The sequence below is a fragment of the Lampris incognitus genome, chromosome 14, assembly GCF_029633865.1.
Source record: "Lampris incognitus isolate fLamInc1 chromosome 14, fLamInc1.hap2, whole genome shotgun sequence".
NCBI classification, from domain to species: domain Eukaryota; kingdom Metazoa; phylum Chordata; class Actinopteri; order Lampriformes; family Lampridae; genus Lampris; species Lampris incognitus.
In genome coordinates, this window is record NC_079224.1 from 29,562,427 (window position 1) to 29,587,132 (window position 24,706).

Genomic DNA, 24,706 nt, shown 5'->3' on the forward strand with positions numbered 1-24,706 from the left:
TGTTTAACCAACACAAAGGACACATAACCTTTTTTAATGATAAAAAAGTATATCATTCGGGCGATAAATAGTACATCAAATCATCAACCAGCCATAAAGCTAAAATAAAATAAATGTCTCCGTTTGATGACAGAAGCGAGCGAACCGAAGCAAACCCTACATATCCCACAATCCTCTCCGGCTGTTTTTTGTCACCTGCATCCGGTTCGACGCACGAACAGATGATTTGTCTACTGGTGCAATGAAGACGTCCAACTGACCGTAACAAGGCTGCCCCGAATTGACTCAGAAACCGAGCAATTCTTAAGGTAGGACGAACAGGGACAGACCGTCCCACGGCTTTTAACGATAAAAATAAACAACATCTCTCAAGTAAAGCGGAACAACGCCTGTGGCCGGTAAACATGGCTTAATTTGCATACGGAACACCATCACAGTTGCGTTTGCTGCGTGTCTTAATAGCTCACGGCCAGTTATTCAGTGGAACTGCTGCTTACACGCGTGTTCCGCTTTTCATGATCGTATTGCTGTATTTCGGGATTTTTAATCCCATGCTTACATTCATTGAAATGATCTGAAATTCCTGCTATTAAAAAAATCATTTCCGCCTTGCCGGCCTTTGCTTAAACGATTTCCACTTTTAATTGTTAGCCCCCAACTTTCATCGACCTGCCGTTGTCGTAGGTGTCCGTGTGAAGTCAGCTGTGTGAGTCTGGAAACAGCGTGGCTGTGCTCGGTAACGTCTCCCCGCTGTTAGCGGACCGCGTTGAGTTGCAGTGTAACAACAATGACATCATCCGTTCATCGGTATGGCCGCATAAGCGTAACCCCCCCCCCCCCAAAAAAGTAAACCCACTTCCTATTTGGTATGTATTTTAGTAAGGCTTTCATATTCTATAAGGCTTAGGGCCTTTTGAGGCTGAGTGATTGAAATAAAAATTGAGAATTTCTCGTGTCACACCCATGTAGGCTTTTTAGCCTGCTTACCTGAAACAATGGGGGCGGGGGAGGAGGGGCTCTGGTCGTCGTTAACGTCCGGGTGCATTATTTTATGGTTTACCCGTTTTGCAGCGAGACGTTTACCCTGGATATTAAACATGTTGCTAATCCACTTCCTCCTTTCACTTTGGAAAATATCATCACCCCCCCAGACCCCCCCTCGTTGTCTGTAAGTTTCATTTATCGGTAGGACATTCGGAAAAGGGTTGCCATCATGTAAAGCTGCTTAATTACTCGTGGTTATATTCGCCGGTGTAGTCCCCTCCTTCCTTTAGGAGGGCTGCATACATGAATAGCATGCATCAAAGCAAATAGTATCAAACTGATGTAAGTTAAGGAAATGGTGTATTTCAATGGGGGGGGGGTACACGCATTAATGGGATTTTCTCTGAAAATAATGTCCATACTGGTAAAATGGTTGCCTCATGATGACCACTTGCTGAAGAGCTACAGTTTACCCACATTTCTATTTACCACCACGTAATCGCGGGTTTGAAGTGTCACCAGACCATGCAAATGGTTCTTAAGTTCTCTTTTTTCTGGCCCTTGCCTTTTTGTTCATTTTGTAGTCACATGGGTTTTAAAAATGTCATTTTACCATTGGGTGAATGTGAAGATGTCTGTATGACCTCAACCAAGGACCATAAGTTATCCACTGTTCTCAAAAGCTGCCAGAGTTTGCACCGGTTTGTGCTCTGAATCATTTCCCGCTATGTTTCAGATGTTTCCAAGGGTGAACATCTCACTTTTGTGTAAAGGAACACTTCGTCTTTTTTCTGCTTTAAGTCTGTTGAATATTAACTGTGTTATAGTCATAAAATCTTGTTTGCCTCTGCACCACAAAACCAACTCCCTACCCCCGGCGGGTTTGATATTCAACTCAGTCAGCTTCAACAGGAAACTGAAAAACTGAAAGTAAATTTTTTGGCCCATCAGCATAAAGAGAGCATTACACTGTCTGACTTTCTGTCAGTTTGGAGGAATCCGACGACGACTTTATAATTCAGTGTCTTTATTTCAATGGTGACGGTTACAATCATACAGTAGCTAGCTCCACAGTAGTGACTCGTCTGAGTGCCAAACATAGACTGACGATTATGTGGTTCCCCTGCGTCCTCATGCGTCAGATGGACCAATCAGCTTGCAGCTAACTTAACAGCCAAGGAGTGCTTGTATCACATCCTTATAGCCAAACAGGCTATTATATTCTAGAGAATATTACACCCCCCTTCTTAAGAAATTGAAATCAAACATTAGACTCCCAACATTAGTAGCACATGTGCTATATCAAACATATGAACAATCCGGACAAAAGAAAACACATTTTATAGTAATCACTGATAGAGTCAATACTCTTAATAAGACAGGTAATATCATTCATTCAATATTACTGTATGCATATTAAACTACGGTAAGTAATCAAACACTTAAGAGGTAATACAAATCATAAGAACATTTTACAATATTTTTTTTTTTTTTTTTTTAGATAAGGGCAGCGATCCGCCTACACCCTTGTACATTACAGGTCCAGAACCTCTCTGGGCTTCACTGCTCGTCCATACCTTGTCTGATAGGGGACAGTCTCTGAGGCTGTCTCAGCCACTGCATGTGAGACGTGTTGTGAATTGTGAGTTGACCATATTTCTCGTCAGTGCCTGTGTGAGTGTCAGTGTGTGTTTCTTTTGTGTCCAGGAGGTGACGTCTGTTTCGTCTGTGCTCCTGTCCTTCAGCTGTGCGGACGTGGTAGGATCTGTTGGTATCCGCTGGCTGGATGACAACGGCTGGTTTCCAACAGCCATGCTCCTGGAGTCTGATGTGTTGTCCTTCGTGCAGCTGTGACATCGGCTTCGCTGACCTGTCGTAGTACCTTTTCTGCTGCAGCTGACGTTGGACTCTCCTGGCATGCGTGTCTCTGTGACTGACGACCTTGGGCTGAAGCTGCTGGTGTGTGTTGGGTAGAATTGAGTGTAGACGACGACTCATGAGCAGCTGGGCTGGTGATCTGAAGCTGTCGACAGGTGTGTTCCGATACTCAAGCAGACTCAGGTAGGGGTCTCTCTGGTCAGACTTGGCCTTTTCCCTCAGCAACTTGGTGATCTGTACTGCTTTTTCGGCGAGACTGTTGCTTTGGGGATGATGCGGACTGGTAGTCGTGTGGGTGAACTCCCAAGTCTTCGCGAAGGTCTCACACTCCATACTTGAGTACTGAGGTCCATTATCCGAAATAACAGTCTCAGGTACGCCGTGTCTGGCGAAGGTAGCCTTCAGCTTGCCTATCACAGCTGAGGATGTTGTGCTGTGTAGCTTGTCGAGTTCGAAGTATCTGCTGTAATAGTCCACTGTGACGATGTAATTGTCATGATTCCAGGTGAACAAGTCAGTAGCGACTACTTGCCATGGCCTGTCCGGGATCTTGTGGCTGATCATGGGCTCTTTAGTGTTTGACGGTCTGTAGGTGAGACAGGTGGGGCACTGTCCAACCATCTCCTCGATCTGCTTGTTCATACCAGGCCAGAACACTATGTCACGGGCTCTCTGCTTGCATTTCTCCATGCCCCTGTGTCCTGTGTGTATCCGGGATAACATCTCTGCGCGGAGCGAGGTAGGTATGATGATTTTCTCGCCTTTAAACAAAATGTTATTCATCTCTGACAGTTCATCTCGGTGGTTCCAGTATTCTGCAACTCTCTGAGGGCATCTTCTCCTCTCCTCAGGCCATCCTTCTCTGATTGTCTCTCTCAGCATTGTGAGCTGTGTGTCTGCGGCAGTCGCAGCTCTGATCTCTGTCAGTTTCGTGTCACTGACCAGCAGGCCACTGTACACTGTATGTACCTGCATGTCCATGCCTTCTCTGAGGCTGTCATCTTGGTCTGTGAGTGACTTGCGGGACAGTGTGTCTGCCACGTGGATCTCCTTGCCTGGTCTGTGCACGATGGTGAAGTCATACCGCTGTAGCTGGAGGATCATCCGCTGTAGTCTCGGAGGCGCTGCTGCGAGTGGTTTTCTCATAATGGACTCAAGCGGTTTGTGGTCACTCTCCACGATGACATGACGACCATAGATGTATTGGTGAAAACGCTTGCATCCGAACAGAATAGCATAAAGCTCTTTCTTTATTTGTGCGTAATTGACTTCACTGTCATTTAGCGATTTGGATGCATATCCGATGGGCTTTTCTTCCTGTAGCAGGACTGCACCTAGTCCGTACTTCGATGCGTCGACTTGTAGTCTGAGCTCTTTACCAGGGTCATAGTAGGCTAAGACTGGTCCTGGTTTGCATGTGATCACTTCTTTCATCTTCCTGAAAGCTTCGTCATGCTGCGCATCCCATCTGAATTCACTTGACTCCTTCAGCAGGTGACGCATGGGTGCGTTGATGTCTGAGAGCATCGGGGCAAACTTGGACAGATAGTTAACCATACCGAGGATTGTCTCCAACTCACCCTTGTCCTTGGGTGGCTCCATGTCTCTCACAGCTGCAATCTTGGCTGGGTCAGGCTTGACTCCATCCTTTGTGATGCGATGCCCAAAATAACTGACCTCGGTGGCGCAGATCGTGCTCTTCTCCGGGTTGAGTTTCACTCCTCGCTCTCTGGAGCACTGCAACATGGCTCGGAGATTGCTGTCGTGCTCCTCCTTGCTCTTTCCATATAAGGGGACATCATCCACTATGACTCCATGTAGACCTTCATAGGTCTCATCAACCTTCCGTTGAAACTCGTCCTGGGCGGAGATCAACCCAAAAGGTAGACGAAGGAAACGGTATCTTCTGAACACCGTGTTGAATGTTGTCAACTTGGACGACTCTTCTGCGAGTTTTATCGCCCAGTACCCTGAGCGAGCATACATGACACTGAAATAGCAGGCTCCTGCCAGTTTGGAGGTGATGTCGTCGAGGGTAGGTAGAGGATAATGAGGTCGTTTCACAGCCTTGTTCAGGTCCTTCGGGTCGAGGCACACTCTGAGCTTTCCTGTGCGTGGCTTTTCTGCTGCCACCATTGAGTTGACCCATTCAGTCGGTTCGGTGACTTTCACAATAATCTGTTGCTTCTCCATGTTCTGTAGCTCCTCTTTGAGATGGTCGCGTAAGGCTACTGGAACACGCCTCGGTGGGTGGACCACAGGTCTTACATTTGGGTCAACATGGATTATGCATTCACCAGGAAACAGTCCTATTCCTTTGAAAACATCTGAGTACTCCTCAATGAGTGATACCTCGGGTGTGTTGGATACAGACAGTATGAGCTTGATCAGTCCAAAGTCTAGGCATGCTTTTAATCCTAGCACAGGTGGTGCCTGTGTGTCAACAACATAGAACTTCAACATTGACTGGGTGCCTTTGTACTGGCATTTCAGGTCACATTTACCTTGAATGACGAGCCGCTCACCACCATAGCCATATAGTGGGCGAGTGGAGGGCTGCAATGCACTCTGTATTGCCCGTCTTCTGAAAGCTTGTATGGGAATGACATTAGCTGAGGACCCAGTGTCTACTTTAAAACTGAGTGTGTTTTTGTTTGGACCTACTTGCAAATCCGTGAAAACTTGATCCATAGTTTTATTGTCTTTACCTTGTGTCAATGCGTCGATGAACAGCTCTTCATTGTCTGAGCATCTGTCAGACTCATTTTCCTCCACAGTGTGTACGCCTTTTCCTGGTCTGGAGAGACACACTTTAGTGAAATGGTTCCATTTGCTGCAGCTTTTGCATTGCTTGCCTTTTGCTGGGCAGGTTTCGTTTCCACTGTGAGTCTTGTTCCCACAGTATTTGCATCCTTTACTGCGGTTGTTGTCTCTCGCTCTCCATGAGGCATTGTCTGACGCTGCGCGCCATTTTGTGTCGTCCTCGCGCCTTTTCCAATGCTTCTTCTTTGTTGCATTCCGACCGATTGCATGCACAGCCTGTTCGCGCGTGCCCGTGCTGGTGCTAGCAATGGTTTTGAGCTGGGCTTGTGATAGTTCATGAGACCTAGCAACGTCTATTGCTTTTTCCAATGTTAGCTCGGAACCGATGTTTTTCTCTCACTCTCGGTGAATGAACTCCGAAAACGATACGGTCTCTGATCTCCTCTTCACTCTCTCTATAATTACAGTCCTTCACAAGCAGTCTCAAATCAGTCACAAACTGTTCGAAAGGCTCGCTAGCTGCCTGTGCCCTTCCATGGAACTTATAGCGCGCGAAGATCACATTTGCTTTGGGTTTTACATACCGTTCAAAACGACCGTAGTATGTTTCCAGCAACTTTCCTTCCGCTTCTGAGAGCGTCCATGTATTGTAAATGTCCCGTCCATTTTCTCCTACCCAAATCAGTAGGTAGCTGCATTTTTCTTCCTCCGATTTCCTCTTTAAAGGTCCAGAAAACATCAACTCGACGTGCAATTTAAACTTGCGCCATGCTTCGGGCAGACTGCTAGCTTCCCAGTCCATGCGGGGTGCAGGAACTCCAGCGACGTCCATTCTGACTTTTCTGTTTCTTCTTTCTTCTCCTTTTCACGCTTTTACTCTGACACCATGTCGGACTTTGTCAGTTTGGAGGAATCCGACGACGACTTTATAATTCAGTGTCTTTATTTCAATGGTGACGGTTACAATCATACAGTAGCTAGCGCCACAGTAGTGACTCGTCTGAGTGCTAAACATAGACTGACGATTATGTGGTTCCCCTGCATCCTCATTTGTCAGATGGACCAATCAGCTTGCAGCTAACTTAACAGCCAATGGGAGTGCTTGTATCACATCCTTATAGCCAAACGGGCTATTATATTCTAGAGAATATTACATACACAAGCTGGCTTTTGACCAAAATCAGAGCCCCACGGTGGTATAATGCTTGTCTTATTAATTTCCTTACAGTGGCTGAATAACCTTCAGGATATGTATCAATACAAAATCTAGCACTAGATTTGTATTCTGCAGGAATTATTTTGGCTCATCATGTTGGCTACCCTCCTCATTCCTTACTCTAGCCAGGGTCCATATCGCCCCCCCCGACCTTATAGCTAAATTGGAAGAGCGTGACACTAATGCTGACACAGAATCAACCTATACTGACGGCATCATCTCCTTTACCTGTGAGTTACATAGACTACTACTGTGCACCCACGCTTAGGATTAAAGGTGACCTGTGTGAGTTTGTGGGAAAATAAGCCTGGTGGTGAATATGGAGATTGAGGGATCATAGGCAGCCTGATGACTTCGAAGAGAAGAAATTAAAATCTACTGCACCCTCACATCTCTCCCTGGGTGCTTGGTTTCATTTTTTTTTTTTTTTTGTAGCATCATTAAGCTGATGCACAAACGAGCCAGTAAGAGAACCTGTAGATGCTTTCAGGGAGAGGTTAATTTTTATTTTTTTTATTTTTGGACAAGTGCATATCGATTGAAGTTGATGAGGAAGTCATGGTTATAGGGCTGGTTATTTTTTGATGATGTGACCTACTGAAAGTTTTTATTCATTATTTGTCTCTCTCCTTTATACTTTTTATAGGGTGTGGGATGCAGCGCAGCTGGAGCAACTAAACGAGCGTGGCTTCTCTCGGGAAAAGTAGGCGAATTTGCAGCTGGCGAGTAACAAATGACCCCACCTTCTTCTCTGCAAGACAAAGGTCCATCCGCTGAATCAACCAAATATTAAACAGTGGGCAGTGCCAGCCCTGCCCCAGCGGGCGTGGCCAGCGATGGATAGCCGATGCAGCAGCAGTGCCGATTCGCGGCGGGGTCCATGGGCAGGGTCAGTCGTCACCACACCGATCTCAGCCCGAGTGGAGTTGTATGAGGCCGGGGAGAAAAAGTGCATCTCTGATGTGCGGAGGACCTTCTGCCTTTTCGTCACCTTTGACCTCTTGTTCATCTCCTTGCTCTGGATCATAGAGCTCAACGTAAGAAATGATGTTTTGTGTCATGCATCTGCTCACTGACACTGAATGCTTTGTGCTAGGTTTAATCAATAATGTTTAATGCACAGCGGAGACTTATGTACAGAATAACTCACAGGTTATGTAGAACAACAGCCCTGTTTTTTTTTGTTTTTGTTTTTTGCTAAGGACCCACACATATAGAGCCCTGCTAGGCTACACAATTCCGTTTACCAACTAGCTGTCTTATGGACCCTCTCTACCATTTCCTTGCCTTCTAACTTGTGCCCATTGGGATAGATTCCATTGCCCCTGCAACCCTATATTGTAGTCACTGGCTATATAGAATGAATAAAATAACCTCCCTTTAGGACCCAATGACATTGTCGATTTGACCGTAATGTGGAGAAAATCTTACACAGGTCTACTGAAAGGTGCAAAGCAAGAAAGGAAGGTTAGTTTAGGTCAAAATGATTTTCTGTGAGTGCTTAGGAGTCCAGCCAGAGCATTATCTACTAAATTGTCTCTGCTCTCATTTTAATTGGGTTGAGGTTAAACCTATCTGGTTGGTGTGTGTTACTGCAATAAATTGAGGTTGTGGAGTTGAACAGGGAAGTTTTCATTTCTCTGTTTTGTGTGCGTGCATGCGCATGGGTGAGTGAGAGATATTCCCAGAATGACCCAGTTTCTGCAAAGTGACCCTTGAGCATTGAAATATCCCTGTACAAACGCACACAGAAAATGCCCCCCCCCCTCACACAGACACACTCACACACAATTCATGATACTGTATTAGTGAGCACAGTCTGTGGCCTCAGGTTCACTCCTTCACCACTTCCACCTCGACCAAACCACTAATGCTAAGCAAATATTAAATTTGTGCCTAACTCTAAAAAGCATTTTTGAAAATTGAACTTACATACAAGGAATGAAATGTGTGAACAGGGAGAAAAATCTCAAAACTGGCCAGATGGACTTTTTCCTCAACAATAGCTTTATTTTGTATATTTATGAAGGCATAAAGAATGCATTTTACATCTCAAAATGCCCAGAACATATTGCGTTCATAACTCTAATATCCAATCCAATCCATTGTCCAAACCGCTTATCTTGCTCTCAGGGTCACGGGGATGCTGGTGCCTATCCCAACAGTCATGTTTAAATTATGTTTCATTCTTACCCTTTAGTTAAGATGAGGGCAATTATGAAATTAGATATTGGGTATGAAAGTGCAGTCTAAGTGTTGCAGTAACACATTGTTGATGTTCACACGAAATGTGTTAACACACATTTCACGCTCATCCTGGAACACACCATATTAACTTCACCGAAAGTGTTACCCTATATTTAGTTTCGATAAGAATATATACACAAATTTTATCAATACTTTTGAATAACAGTAACTAAAACTTTGTTGCATCTACCATACAAAGTGCCATGGCTCAGAATGCATAAAACTCAGTGTAAACTTTGCAAAAAACATTTAACATCTGCTTGACTACAATTATAATATATTTACAAGAATTTAACCATGTAACTAGGTTCACAATAGCTTTATCTATACAAATGAAATTGACTTGACTTGACTTGTATGAGGAATGCACCACCATATACCCCTGCTGCATGGATGGAAACATAGCCAGTCAGTTGCCCATCAGTATAAAAGGATTTTCAATAGGTTACCTTTGTTTTGCTAGGATTACATGGCAACATATGTTATACATTTTACACATTTTTATTCAAGTGGTGCACAATTTTAGCCAAGTAACGTTTATGATTACAGGTGCAGTTTAATGATACAGACATGTCAAGCAGTTTTTATGCTAACATCTGTGACAGTGACAGGTGTTAGCACATTTTTGTTCATTTTTAATTGTTAAACGTGTTAAATTTACCAGAGAACAGTTTGCAGTCGGGGCACTGTGAAGGTCAAATCACTCCTGAGGACATACTTTATTGTAACAATGAGTAACTTAGTGTATGAGTAGGTAGATGTGCTGTGCTGATTTTGGAGAGCACAAACATAGACCGCTATTTATTTTTATTTTTATTATTTCATATAATTATATAATTTATTTAATAAATTATTATATAAGTTATTATAAGATATTTTAATATTAATTATATATTAAATAATATGTAATTGTTATAATAATATAAATATATAATATGTATATAATGATATATATAAAATATAATATGAATAATATATAAAGAATAATATATAACAATAAAATATATATATTATAAAATATATTATTAAATAATTATATGGTATTTTTTATTTCATTTCCAACCCTTTTGGTTGACAAGCCTTTATATTTGTGTTGGACAGGTGAAAGGAGTCATTACGGAACAACTCATTAATGAGGTCCTGGAGTACGACTACCACGCCTCCTTCTTCGACATATTTGTAAGAAAGACACACACCCCCTCCCATTATATATATAATATTTAACTCTCCTTAAGTTTCCATATCTAATCATATGTTTGTTATATGTACGTAATTGACTTTGTTTTATGCTTGTCCTTCCTTTTTTCCTCCGCTGCTTTATATGTTTTCCATTTGAAACTTCTTTCTCCTTCCTTCCTTCCTTGTTCATTCCCCCTTGCTTTTTTTCCTTCCATACCTTCTTGAGCCCTTTCTTTTCTCCTTTGCTCCTTTGCTGCTCCCTTCTTTTCCCACCTCTCCTTTCCTCACTCTGTTCCACCCTTCCACCCATCGTCTGTAGCTCTTAGCTGTGTTCAGGTTTGCAGCCCTCATCCTGGCCTATGCAGTATGTAAGCTGCGCCACTGGTGGGCCATAGCTGTAAGTCTTTAATCCCTTTATGACAGTATAATGGCATTGTGTTGGCCAATAGAGGGCATCCCGATCTTAACCAATGTCCACAAGGTAGTGCAATAATTAGAATCAGTATCACTGAGTAAACTACAGCTCACCTTATATTTAACACTACTGACCTAAGCACATAGTGAAAGGAGATAATGGCCTCAAATACAGTGCAAGGTAACAGTACAAAATGGATGGATGGATAGATAGATGGACAAAGATAAATTTCCAGATAGACGAATAGATTTTTCTACTGTGTAACTGAAGCTTGTGTAATTACCACATATATCTGTCATATTTATTCGGACAGTATGACAGTTACAAATATCTTGTTTCATTATCATTGCAGATCACCACTGCAGTAAGCAGTGCTTTCCTTATCGTAAAAGTCATTTTATCAAACGTAAGTTCCTTAAGTATTTATTTATTTAATTACTTATTCGGTAATGACAAAGTACATTTTTGGCCATATTCAAGTAAATGAATCAAACTTGAGGTATTTTTACCAATGTATGTGTGCTTTAGATGAAAATATAACTTATCATCAAAGGATTCTATCTGGGCGTATATGCGTCTATATTTTAATGTTTCCATGTATGTGTGTGTGTGTGTGTGTGTTTACATTCTTCTGTCTCAGCTGCTGACTCAGGGTGCGTTTGGTTACCTGCTCCCCATCATCTCCTTCGTCCTTGCCTGGATAGAGACGTGGCTGTTAGACTTCAAGGTTCTGCCCCAGGAGGCAGAAGATGAAACTCGTGAGTCAGAGCCAGTATCTCCACTGAAGACAGCTCTCTGCTCTCCACCTCCTTCTCCTTGTACTCTTACTGCAGCTAGTACAGCTATCACAATGACAACTGTTACGACTGCCAATACTCATTCTTGTACTAGCCACACTACGAGTACATTTACTACAAGACCACTGCTACTACTTCTGGTTGTAGTACCATTGCTACTATTAGTGCAACTTCAACTATGACCACTGTTGCTACTTCTTCCTCCAATACTTGTGCCATTACTTGTACATATACAGCTATTACATGGACCACTGCCGCTACTGCTGCTACTTCCAATACTAGTGCCACTACTAATGCTACTATCACTACTGCTTTCCCTTTTAGTTTGTCTACTACCATTACTGCATCTATTTCTATGACCACTTCTAGCAGTACTACAGCTTCTATTACTACCACTACTACTACAAGTGGTTCTACTAGTACTCGCTTTTCCACTTCTGCATCAGCTATTATTGCGTCTTCTGCTGTAACTCCTAAAACTACCGCTACTTCCACCAATATACAGAACACAGACAGACACCACTATTTACATTTTTAATATTAGTAACACTATTAAAAAACATCTACTAGTACTAGAGCCATTACTAAATCTAAAACCGACATTGCTACGAAGACTATCAGCAGTTCTAAAATGAATAATTCTGCTCTTCATGATATTTTTACGGCATCTTTCACCCTCCATCTTTGTGATGCTTGTTTCAGGATACTTGTCCATTGTGGACACCACAGAAAGAGCCCCACTCATCCATCCTGGTCCTATGTCAGATGGGCAGTTCTACTCTCCACCCGAGTCAGTTGCAGGTCAGGTTGCTGATGGTTAACATTGATGACAAAAATAATAATAAAAAAAATAACAGCACACTGAACTCCAATCTCAAATCTTTCAAAATATAATTTCATTTGATGTGGGGGTGCTTTCCGGTTAAAATGTTGGATAATAGAGAATGAAGGCCAATATATGTTTATTTATATTACCAAACTACATTGGTATTGGTAGAGTACTGATGTGTTATTCTTGGTTTTTTTATGAATTTTGGTCTCACCAGGTTGTTCCAATGGCATTAAAAATCCCCTCTCAGCTGAGTTAAGATGAATATAAAAGTCACAGACAACTGACAACACAAACAACAAATGGTCATAAGCCATATAGTAATTCTGAAAGTGTGTTTGCTTTGATTGTAGTATTGATTAGTGATAACCAAACAGCAGCCAGTGTAAAGTTTTCACACTGGCTGCTGTTTGGTTATCATTTACATAATATATAAAAAGTGAGTTTATGAGTAAAAAGTGGTTTTATGATTTCAGATTCTGATGAGGATCTTGATGATAAACATGATAGAGAAAAAGGGCTCATTTAACAGGTAAGTAACCCTAATAAAACCCTCACCACACCTGAGAGCAATTCTTAGTATCGCCCCATGCTATCTTCTTTTGCATTGCTTGTTATATTTTCATTTTTTCCTGTCTTTTATACAGAAAGGACTTAAATATTTATTTTATGAATTGCTATATGTTTGTTATTATTATGATTATTATTGCGATCCTCTTAATTGAATGTGTGTGGATGAGTTAACGAATGTATTTCTTGCATATGATTTGCTTAAATCGGCAAATCATATGAAGTGTTTTCCGCACCCAAAAGTGTCACTGAATCAAGCTGGCTAGATTTTCTGCCAGTCACTATTTAATCCATTAACACGAAGTAAATTTTCAATTTTTACCGTTCTATAGTCTATTGACAGTGAAATGAAAAACATTATCAGCAATATGTAGTATATATAGTTTTTACTACTACTACCACTTCCGGCTGCTCACATTAGGGGTCGCCACACCGGATCATCCGTTTCTATCTCTTCCTGTCCTCTGCATCTTCCTCTGTCACACCAGCCACCTGCATGTCCTCTCTCACCACATCCATAAACCTCCTCTTTGGCCTTCCTCTTCCCTGACAGCTCCATGTTCAGCATCCTCCCCACAATATACCCAGCATCTGTCCTCCACACATGTCCAAACCATCTCAATCTTGTCTTTCTTGCTTTGTCTTCAAACTGTCCAACCTGAGCTGTCCCTCTTATATACTCGTTCCCAATCCTGCCCTACTTCATCCCTACCGATGAAAGTCTTTTTTATAATAGTTTATTATAACATAATTATAATTATATATTATTATTGTATTACATCATTATACTTATATAATTATAGTAGTTTTTACATGATCCAGAAAAATATGCTTTGAATGGGAATCTACATGCTCCAGTTGATCATGAACTGATGAGGAATATTTTTCCTCATAATCTGCCCAATTTAATCAATATAAATGATTGTTGTTCACTTGGGCAGTTCATGAAACATAAACCTCAAAATTATCTATTCCAGTTGTTTTTCCTTTCAAGAATCTTCAGTGATGGAGGTTGACCTTGAACTTGGACCTCTTTTCAAGTGAACTTTGAATGGCAACGTTCAACCTTACTTGAGTCCTGCAGCCGAGACGGTGCGTTACTGAAGGGAATCTCTGCCTTATTCTGTCATATGATCCTCTGTTATCCAGCTGACATCTTTGTTCATGAACTGGCATGTTCCTGCAATTATTTGCATATTGCTAATGCATACTCATACCAGGACCTAAACCGGTATCTCAGAACACTGATAATATCAAGTGTTTACTGACTTTTCTGAATATATCGGGAAATATGTCAGCGGTTACACCCCCAGTAAGATTCTCCCATTGACTGATGTCTTAAATGGAGAGAGAAAATGTTAATTCTGGAGAAGTGGTGTACATGCGGGCTATAACAATCAGTTCTGTTGTATAACAACACCATATAACTAAATCAGTTGACATATACACCAGATAAGGGTGAATGTTTTTTTTTTTTCGTCAGGTACTGACTGACCTGACAGTGGACTTTAAAATCCTCTTTCAATCTCTTCTACTGCATCCTCATGCATGTATTCGAGTGTTAATACAGCAAGTTTTTACAGATGCTGCACTGCCATTAGTTTTTTTGTCATGGTGTCAAATGTATTTTAACCCGTCTGCTGACATTTTCAAATATTCTGTTTACATTTCTTCTAAAGATTTGTTTCTCACTTTCATTATGCTTTTTGACTGAAGTAAAGCTGGCGAGGATGAGAAATTAGTTCAGTTTTTGTTCTGTGTCAAAGGAAGCTAAAAAGGAAGGACTGTGGCCAGTATTATTAAAACATGCGACACGTGGCGGTGATAGACACTTCTTGTGTACTGTGTTTTTATGATGGCACTTGAAATGAGTGACTCAAATTAATCAAACTACACTCAGGGTTCCTATGCTGGTCCACGGGTACTTTGTGATGAAAATGATTCAGACAACTTCTGGGTTGCACAAAAGATGAAAAGAAAAATCTGCTCACACTGCAAACTGCTTTCATCTGAAAGATAGTCTAATAATATATGAAATAATTATTCTTTAGTCAAAGACGTAACACAAATGAGCCAGAGGTATCGCAATTTAAAAATAATGCCAAGAAATGTCTCGAGTTTAAATGGAATTAATGCATAGGAGCCCTGTACACTATTACATGTAGACTGCTTTAAAATGCCGCTTAACGGAAATGTTTGGACCTTAAAATTAGTTTAAAAAAAAACACGTTATGTACAGAATCTTAAATGCATGCCTTGCCAGCCCAATGATTTGTGTTTTTATGATAAGCTTGTCTATATAATTGAAACATTAAAATGTGAACTCTGTCACGGTTGTCTGTTTTTTTCCTAAGAGTCATTCGTGTTCATAGCAATTCATTGGATTGGTCTGAAAACTATTCAAACTAATATTATTTGCATATTAATACAATGCTATATTTTTGCAGAAAGTTGAATCAGTTCATCTGGACACAACTTTTATTGAGCGTTTAGAGTTGCTGAGATGTGATGATTTGCGAGTTTGTTTGTTTGTTTATTTGTGTTTTTCTGTCCAGATGAACTGATTCAAACTTTTTGATTTTCTTACCTTGATTATTGAGCATGCATAAAGACAATGCTACTTACCAAATGTGTTCCATGTGCTAACGATAATGGACCTGCCGTGATAGTCCATCGGTTACCTCTAAAGTTAAAAGGGTAAGATGTCAGATAAATTGAATTGGCCGTTCAACAATTTGATTGAACTGTAAAAAAAATCTGCTGGACCTCTACGACACCTGACAAGTGATGGATGCTAGCTGTCGATTGGTTGGTGTGACAGGTGTGTTCATGTGTCGCTGTTGTTTCAGACAGCCTAACCACTAGATGGCAGTATCATTTTGCGGATAATGGGAGATCGTTTATTATTATTACTATATTTTATTACAAAAGGTCAAAGAAGAGATGAAATTACGGCCAGAGTAATACACACAGAATGCCCCTGGCTGTAAATAAAAACAACACAAATAAATAAAATATATTACAAATGCACCATTTAATCAAATTTCGTGTAAGTACATTTTCTTGCCTTTCTACACCTCAACCCAAGCACCAATGACAGTTTACGTCTGACATGATTATGCTGGAGGCATTTATTTATCTATCTGAAGTGTAATTTTATGAAGGAATAATTTACTCATATATTGTAAATAACAGCTTTACACTATATTGTTTAACTGGTCTGTGGGTTTGTATGTGTTGTGTCGTCAGCTAAGATAAATTATAGCTTGGAATAAATTCCCATGAGGCCATTTGTAAGTTCAGTCCCAACACAACTGAACACACCCAGTCGGTCCTACAGGCATTTTGGATGAAATGCACAAAGGATCCATAGGCTTAAAAGCTGCTTATTGGCTCCTCAAGGCTGTCTAACAACATGTACACACATCCTACACATAAAAAGTGACGTGATGTGCATTCATTCAGAGCTGCCTGTATGTGTGCCACTACTGCTGTTGATTGCAAGCAATGAACCAATCTCTTCACGTCAACTACGATTGGTCACCACGTCCACATAGCGTTTTACATTACAAATGACAGCAATGCCGAAGACACGATGGCTTAGCGATAAGCACTGTTGACTGGCAACCAGGATACCGTGAGTTTGATCCCCGTTGATGTATGTGGTGTTTGCACATAGTCTGAAACAGGGGGCTGGGCTGCCTTGACGCTAAAGTTGTAATGAATGAAAGGTCACGTGTTTAACTTGACCTACTCACGGATGTACGTGCAGTGCGTGTGACGTATACAGGAAGTGAGAAGCGCATGTTATGAAGGTTGTATGTCGGATGAACGCTAGTAAAAGCTACACAGTTAAGAACCTACGAAGTCGGCTCGTTCTTGAATTGTTCTTATGTCAGTAAGACAAGGCGTCTACGGACATTACATGGTGTCAGAATAGTCTGTGTATCGGAACACGAGCGGTCATGCCGAAGTTTAATCCGCCGAGTGAATTCAAGTTTGACTGCCCCGTTGAATGGCCGGAGTGGAACCAACGGTTTTCGCGCTTCAGGCTCGCGACAAAGCTGGATAAAGACGACGGGGAGATTCAAGTGAGTTCGCTGATTTATGCAATGGGAAGCGAGGCTGAAAAAATATTCAGCTCGTTTGACTTCGCGGCGGAGGGTGATAAAGTGGACTATGATATCGTACTGAAAAAGTTCGACGGCTACTTTATTCCCCGCCGTAACATCATACATGCGAGGGCGTGCTTCTATCAACGTAGCCAGCAGCCAGGAGAGACAGCGGAGATGTACATCCGGACATTGTATGAGTTGTCTGAACACTGCGAGTTTGGGGACAAGAGGGATGAACATATCAGAGATCGTCTGGTAGTGGGCATAAAAGATAAGGTGCTCTCCCGTCAGTTCCAGCTCACAGCGGACCTTACTCTGGTGAAAGTCATTGAACAAGTGCGCCAGGCGGAGGCAATAACAAAGCAGCTCAGCCTCCAAGCTAACCAACCAGAGGCCCAGCTGGCTAACGTCAATGTTGTCCGACGGCGGGACGGACGCCAAAACAAAAAGGGCGGACAGCGTCATGGTGGCAGCAGTCCTGCAACCAACAAAGTAGATGAATGCGGGAGGTGCGGCAAGACGCAGCACACCGATGAGCGGAAGTGTCCTGCAACGAACAGTAAGTGCAACAAGTGTCATAAAAAGGGACATTGGGAGCGTGTATGTCACTCTAAAGCGGTGAGAGAAGTCACTGAAGAGGTTAAACAGCTGTACTTTCTGGGAGAAGTTGGCAAAGAGAGCAGTCAGGAAGATTGGACTGTTAGTTTAACAATAAGTGATGTACCAATAACCTTTAAAATTGACACGGGGGCTGACGCTACTGTTATCAACCAAGGGACATTTAAAAAGCTGAAGCCAAACATAAAACTGGGACCTCCTGACACATGCTTCATAAGCCAAGGTGGAAACATCAGCTGCATAGGACAGTTTCAAGCCACAACCAACTACAAGGAGAAACAATACTCCTTTCCAGTGTATGTGATCAAGGGGAGAGGCAGCTGTCTGCTGAGTCGTCCAGAGGCAGTGGAGATGGGTCTAGTGAAGCGGATGAATGAGGTCAGTGGAGTTTTCGGTTCAAGTGGACTGCTGAAAACAGACCCAGTGAAAATAGCTCTGGTGGAGGGTGCCCAGCCATACGCGGTGCATACAGCCAGACGGATACCGCTGCCACTTGTACCACTGGTTAAGAAAGAACTGCAGCGCATGGAAAATGAGGGCATTATTGAAAAAGTGACTCAGCCCACAGAATGGTGCGCCGCTATGGTGCCGGTGCTGAAACCGAACAAGAAAGAGGTTCGCTGCTGCGCTGACCTCAGGAGGCTGAATCAAGCGGTGAAACGTGAGAAATACGTGCTGCCCACTATGGAGGAAATAATGCCAAGGCTCGCAGGGTCAAAGTTCTTCACAATGTTGGATGCAGCAAGTGGGTTTTACCAGATCCCCTTGCATGAAGACAGCAGGGGGCTCACCACTTTCATCACCCCATTTGGGAGGTATGCTTTCTGCCGCCTTCCATTTGGTATAACGAGTGGCCAGCAAAATTAAAATTGTTGGCAGTAAATGTTCAGAGAAATGTTTAGAAAATAATCTTAGAGGGGGAGATGTAATGAATGAAAGGTCACGTGTTTAACTTGACCTACTCACGGATGTACGTGCAGTGCGTGTGACGTATACAGGAAGTGAGAAGCGCATGTTATGAAGGTTGTATGTCGGATGAACGCTAGTAAAAGCTACACAGTTAAGAACCTACGAAGTCGGCTCGTTCTTGAATTGTTCTTATGTCAGTAAGACAAGGCGTCTACGGACATTACAAAAGTAGTTGATAATAACTCATTTTTAAAAAGCACAGCTCCGATCCCCTCAACACACCTAAAGAGTCACTTTGGTGCTCCCGTGACAACCGACATTAGCGGGACTCGAACCACCATCCTCATGATCACAGGGAACCTGTGCTGGCTAACACCGTCACACCACCCGGTCCTCTGCGACGAGGTGTGTTCACTGACGGGTTTTCATGTCTTTTCTCTGGCCTTTGAGCTTACAAAGGTACGACAGTGTAAAACGGACCTGCACATCACAACTGAGAGACATTGAGCAAAGACTATTGATTTCAGTTTCCTCTGAGAGCCTTGGATTCTTCTGGTTGCCAACTCCACTGTTGAAAGAGAAGTCGCCAAATTGCAGAAAGAGTTTATGCATCTGCCAAACACGGTGGGCTGATGCTTCAGGTAACTCCTGCGTGGAGCTGGAGCCATAAATGCCGAGGTACTCATACCGCGTCAGTCTTTTTGATTAAAAGGCCATGGTTCTCAGTCTGGTCCACATGGACCACCAGCACTCGTCTAATAATAGCTTAGCTTGTATGAGATCAGAGCTGGATCTAAAAAGAACACATACATCGCACCGATCTCTGTATGTCTACGTGCTGCTTTTATTAAAAGTATTAGATCGTTGGTAATACTATGACTGACAACGTGGACATATATTTTATTCTACTATAATAGTGCTACGTTTCACCCTTCCACAAATACAAGGGGTTGAGGAGGGGGCGGGGTGGGGAGGGGTAGCTGGGGAAATTCGCGAGAAGGGCCCGGCGAGCGTCCACAGGCGCCATCGCACACCGCCGTGGTCCCGTCCACCGGCCCCGCCTTCCGGCACGGCGTCGCACACCGCGACGCGGATGGTGGGGTCGCCCACCTCCGATTAGAGGGCGTTAACATTATTTTTTCTTTTCTTCTTCTTCTTCTTTTTTTTTTTTTTTTTTACATTTAATGACGTAGATAAGTCTCAACCGGTCGACTCTACGTCAGAATTGGCCTTGCAAGGTTCAGGGCTGATTTAAAACAGTAGATGGCGCGTTGAGCCATTTTCTACCCATGAAATGCCGATTTTTATAAATTTGGTAATATCAATATATACACCAGCATTAACGTGTTTCTCGCACAGTCATATCATCCCGTTTGCAGCTCAAAAAACACGTTTAAGTGTTTAGTACGTCTTCAATGTAAATACATCCGTCTTGAGTAACTCAATATACACAAAAATATTTTACCTTACAACGTCCTTCCTGGGGTTTGTTAATTAATGAGTTAGGTTGAACATTAATTTATCAAATTAACTACGTCATGTGAATGGTAGATACCAGTTTCTAGCCAGGTTGGGCAAGTACAATAAAGCCACCAACACTTTGCTTCAGTAATACGGTTTTATTATTTTTCACATTTTTATTGATGGAAGTCAAGTATCCAAGGCATTTGTAAACAGTGCGTCCACAAATGATCTACATTTTCTTATCGGTGTGGTATTTTAACCAGCCCAGAACACTGTTTTCCTGCAATAAATACAATACTGATAAAAAAAGAAGAGAGAAAAACTCAAAAAACCTAAATGTACATCTGCCTGAAGGAGCTCTGATCTCTGATTTTTTTTTGTTCCTCTGTATTCTGTATAGAGATTATGCCACAACACTGAATGTGAAAGTACAGCACGACAAATGCACGTGAAGGACTCTTCTTTTGCTAAAAAGAGTGGAGAAATTATGGACAGACAAAAAAACAAAAAACGTGTTCAGTTAATTGTGGTAAACGGCAGAAAAAACCCAAAAAACAAAACAAAACAAAACGTAAAAAATACCAGGAACACTTCTTCTCAATTGTACCCATGGCCACTTTAAAAATTTTGCTGCAATTTCAGAAATCTGTTTGTTTTCTAGTTTGAACATTAAGTTCTCAATAAAATTTTGGAGTTGAATGCCTTTTAGGATCATTAGGACTTGAACATAAGAAAACAACCATTTCTTTCTAACTTAAAAATAGTTTTGGATAGATTTGTTTCTTTGTATTAGTATTCTAGTGTTCTTGAGTTTAGTGTTAAAAAAAAGATACCAAAAAATAAAAGCGTGTCTGCCGAGGGGGCGTTTCTTGTACTGGGGGCGTTCCTTGCAATGTGGGCTTTTACAGTCCGCAGACTGTTGGGGTAACAGCATGATGTAACCATGTGTTCAAAAGAAGAGGTGGGGTTTTTTGTGAGGGGTGGGGGCATCAAAGAACATAAAGTAGGCTTGGTGAGGTAAAACCCCTAGAAGTTATGGCAGTCTGTAAACAAAAATAAATGGTGAGGTGAGGTAAAACCCCTAGAAGTATGGCAGTCTGTAAACAAAAATAAATGGTGAGGTGAGGTAAAAAGTTTCCGGGTTCACAGAAGAAAACACCGATTGTACAAAACCGTACGGACCACTTGCTCTCTGCGATAAATGCAGTTGTTGATCCCATATGCCTGCCAGGGAGGAAGTCACGATAAATCTTATTTTCTACACGCCAGGTTTGCAAGTTTGCGTGACTGAAATGATGACGCCAGACCCTTAGAAAAAAAGCTTCGGTGTAAGTACGTAGAGAAGTTAAGACAGCAGCTTAAATTAGTGGGGAACGGGCACAGGCAAAGTGAAGGTTAGTCTAGTCTATACGTCTTTCTAGCACTGTACTAAACAGGAGTTAGTAGGCCTGTTTGTGAGGTGGGACAGGAAGATGTGGATGTGGAGTGTAGTGGTGATTTCTGATTTCTATTCTACCGATGTCTTACTGAGGGCGCTGAAACGACGCGCCATGTTTCATCCTCATCCTGATTTTTTGGTATTGCAGTGTTACTCTAAAAGAAAGTCAAACCAAGGTTCAGATGAGGGTGATTCACCAGTGTACAAAAAGTTCACCGTAATCATTCAGTTAACTGCCAAAGTAAAAAAACAAAAACAAAAAAAGAAAGAAAAAGAAAAGAAAAAGAACACAGGTCTTGTACCCTTGTGTCCGAAGACAGGGGCGACCCATTGGCTTGATGGCATACAGATTGACAGCAAGGCTGTTCGCTATTATTGTCCTGTTTGCTGGGTCAGACACACTTTAAAAACACTCGGCACAGTTTCGATCAATAAAATCAAACTAATTGCTGGACAGAATACAAAACTGAATGCTTTCACATGCTGAGAAAATGCAGAGCTAACAACATTATGCCCACGTGACTTGGGCCAATTTACTGCAGATCTTGGTATTATTCAATGGTCATTTGTATGTTAGGTGAAATTCTTGATGTTTAATACCTTCAACACATTATTTACCAAAAACAAAAAAACAACAGTTGTATAAATATGCCTACTGTCTGATAAAAGTATTCCCATGAAAAGACATTTTTGTCTACCCTGAAACCTGGTCATTGTTACCATCTTGTCATTTTCTTTTGAGTTGAATGTGATTTGGGGCATAGTTGCATCCTCTTTTGACTCTTTGATCCCACTTCATCCAGGACTTGAGACAGAATCTCAATGAAAACAAATTCCATAATCCTTTGGCCGTCTTTGCACACTGTGTGACCGGACATGGACCAGAGGGCATAGCACCCAGCATGGTAGAGAATCAGGGAAAAGTAAATGGACTGCATTCATATAGCGCTTTTCTAGTCTACTGACCACTCAAAGCGCTTTTAGAACGTATGCCTTACATTCACCTATACAAATTCATACACTGATGGTGGAGGCTGCCATGCAAGGCACCAGCCTGCCCATCGAGAGCAGTTAGGGGTTCAGTGTCTTGCTCAAGGACACTTGACATGCTCTCTGGAGGAGCGGGGGATTGAACCAGGAACCTTCTGATTACTAGACCCCCTATACCGCCTGATTCATGCCGCCCCTATAGCCATGCTGCCCCTATAGCAGCATGGCTATAGGGGCTATAGGGGTCAGACCCAATGGTCATGGCTCTAGTTTATTTTACACATAGTCTATATACAGAAAACGTTTAAACCCCACAAGTTGTGAGAAAAGCCCCTACATCAAACAGTGTTATCTTTGAAGTCTAAGAAATGTTAATGAAAAAAAAAGGTAAATAATGGGACACAAAGATGGTAGTTGTCACGAAAGGCAACAAAATACTAGCTCTGCAGCTGCGATAGGTGTTGTTGTAATACATTTTCCCGGCAAAAACTGTGTGGCAAAGGTGGCATATTTGCTCTTTAGAAGATAATGTGGGACTACCATTCAAAGCTTAACCTACAAGGAACACTGGTGAAAAAAACAAAAAAACAAAATGCCCACTGTATTATTCCTGTTTCTTTTCTCAAGATTGCTTACGTAGTCAGAAAAACATCAGTTGTTATCTTTTAGGCAAGGGATTGTACCTCAGAAATTAGTGAAGACTATCAGACTACTTATTGTCAGTTAATATGAAATGCTACCATCTAATATAGTGAGCTGAAAACTTTATACAATAGCCACAGTGGCCGGTGCATCCCAAAATTTGACCGGCCTCTGTTGCTTTCTACTGGTTAACTAGAATTTCAGAAGATACTAGGACTCTCAAATGATGCCACGGCCAAAAAGTTTGCCGCCGTTTAATACGAGAAGCCCCAACCGAAAATTAAAACGATCCTCTCCCAGAGTTCCTCAGCATTTTATGTTTCTAAACTCCATAACATATCCTGACCTTAATGACTTGACTGAACATTGGGTTTTCAGTGTTAGCGTTTCTCACAACCAACATTGCACTATCTGACCTGACGGCAGGTTCACACCTATAGAAAATATCCGGCCATTCATGTATGGTGATTGAATATTGGTGCTTCTACACTGTTCCACATTTCTTGTGCTGTTTCAAATGTGGACGGACCTGTAAATTTATAGATTTTTCACCAAATCCGTGTAATAATAACCCAGGTCTATTGTAGTTGGGACAATTTGTTGATCCTAGTCTTTAAGGCATGGAGAGTTTCACCCTATAAATCTATGACACAACTTCTCAAAACTTGATACTGAGCTCAGGTTAGGAAATCCAACTGTTTATCCACTATCCACAGTGGCTGGTCCTTCTCAAAGTTCACTGGGCACAAATACTTTTTTTTTCCCGCCAGCCAACTAGATTTTTGGAGGAATATAACCTCTAAATGATGGCTGGTCATCTGCCTGCATGTTCAGTACAAGTAGGTTTGTTTGTATTTTTTATTTTTTGAAAAAACAAACAAAAGAACATTGATTTTAGTTGATCATTTCAGTGGACCCTATCATGTTGAGCCTGATTTTTACTCTTTCAGATAAACCACTTATTTTGAGATGAAGGAGAACTTCTGCAGCCCTTTTCCAAAACTTTCCAGGACTTTAAAATGACCAGATTCAGTTTCAGATTTGACTTTCTCCAGACCCGAGTGGGAACCCTGGTGTGTAGCCTGGCCCGATGTGTCATCACGAGAAGAATGCTGATCCTATTTTTCGAGGTAAACCACTTATAAGGGTGCCAGTCACGATATATGGACCTAATGTGTAGACGCATTGTATGGGGGCTGGCAAACGCCGACACAATCCGACTGTTAGCCTCTCCATTCATAATACTACGTGCCATTGTATTATTGGAGTGACAAAACTCCTCACAATGGAGAGCAATGCGTTCTCTGCATGCCAAGCTGCTTAGCCCATTGACCTATTGTCCATTTGGATTCTTCAGGGTTTTTTTTTTCCAAACACAAAAAAGGGAAATAAAAAAAAAACCCATAGGTTTCTTAACATTTTCACATAGCACCATGCCATCGGTTGCCAGTTTAAAACACTAATCTCAGTGTAACACTTTTCTCCAAGTTTTTTGTTGTTGTTGTTTTTTTGTTTTTGTTTTTTTTTTTTGTTAATTTTTTTGTTGTTTTGTTTTGTTCTGTGAGCAGAGACGACAAGCTGTGCGTCATGTCCATCAGGTATTGCGGTTACTCCCATATTGTTGAAGGGGAAATAAAATAACATCTAGAAAA

General features: G+C 41.8%; 1 protein-coding gene across 1 annotated transcript; it reads left to right on the forward strand.

The window, feature by feature from the left end:
- Positions 1-228: 228 nt before the first annotated feature.
- stard3nl (STARD3 N-terminal like) lies at positions 229-15,200 on the forward strand. Its single transcript, XM_056293332.1, has 10 exons — positions 229-308; positions 2,730-3,045; positions 7,488-7,878; positions 10,190-10,267; positions 10,587-10,664; positions 11,035-11,088; positions 11,323-11,440; positions 12,182-12,280; positions 12,785-12,840; positions 13,856-15,200. The coding sequence occupies exons 3-9, from the start codon at positions 7,678-7,680 to the stop codon at positions 12,835-12,837; spliced, it is 681 nt and encodes a 226-aa protein (XP_056149307.1). The 5' UTR covers positions 229-308; positions 2,730-3,045; positions 7,488-7,677; the 3' UTR covers positions 12,838-12,840; positions 13,856-15,200.
- Positions 15,201-24,706: the final 9,506 nt, after the last annotated feature.

Bases quoted from the DNA above. Each gene is read 5' to 3' on its own strand.
- stard3nl (XM_056293332.1), top strand. From the start codon at position 7,678: ATGGATAGCCGATGCAGCAGCAGTGCCGATTCGCGGCGGGGTCCATGG. The intron at 7,879-10,189 runs GTAAGAAATGAT...TGTGTTGGACAG, and splicing joins TCTGGATCATAGAGCTCAAC to GTGAAAGGAGTCATTACGGA. The intron at 11,089-11,322 runs GTAAGTTCCTTA...CTTCTGTCTCAG, and splicing joins TAAAAGTCATTTTATCAAAC to CTGCTGACTCAGGGTGCGTT.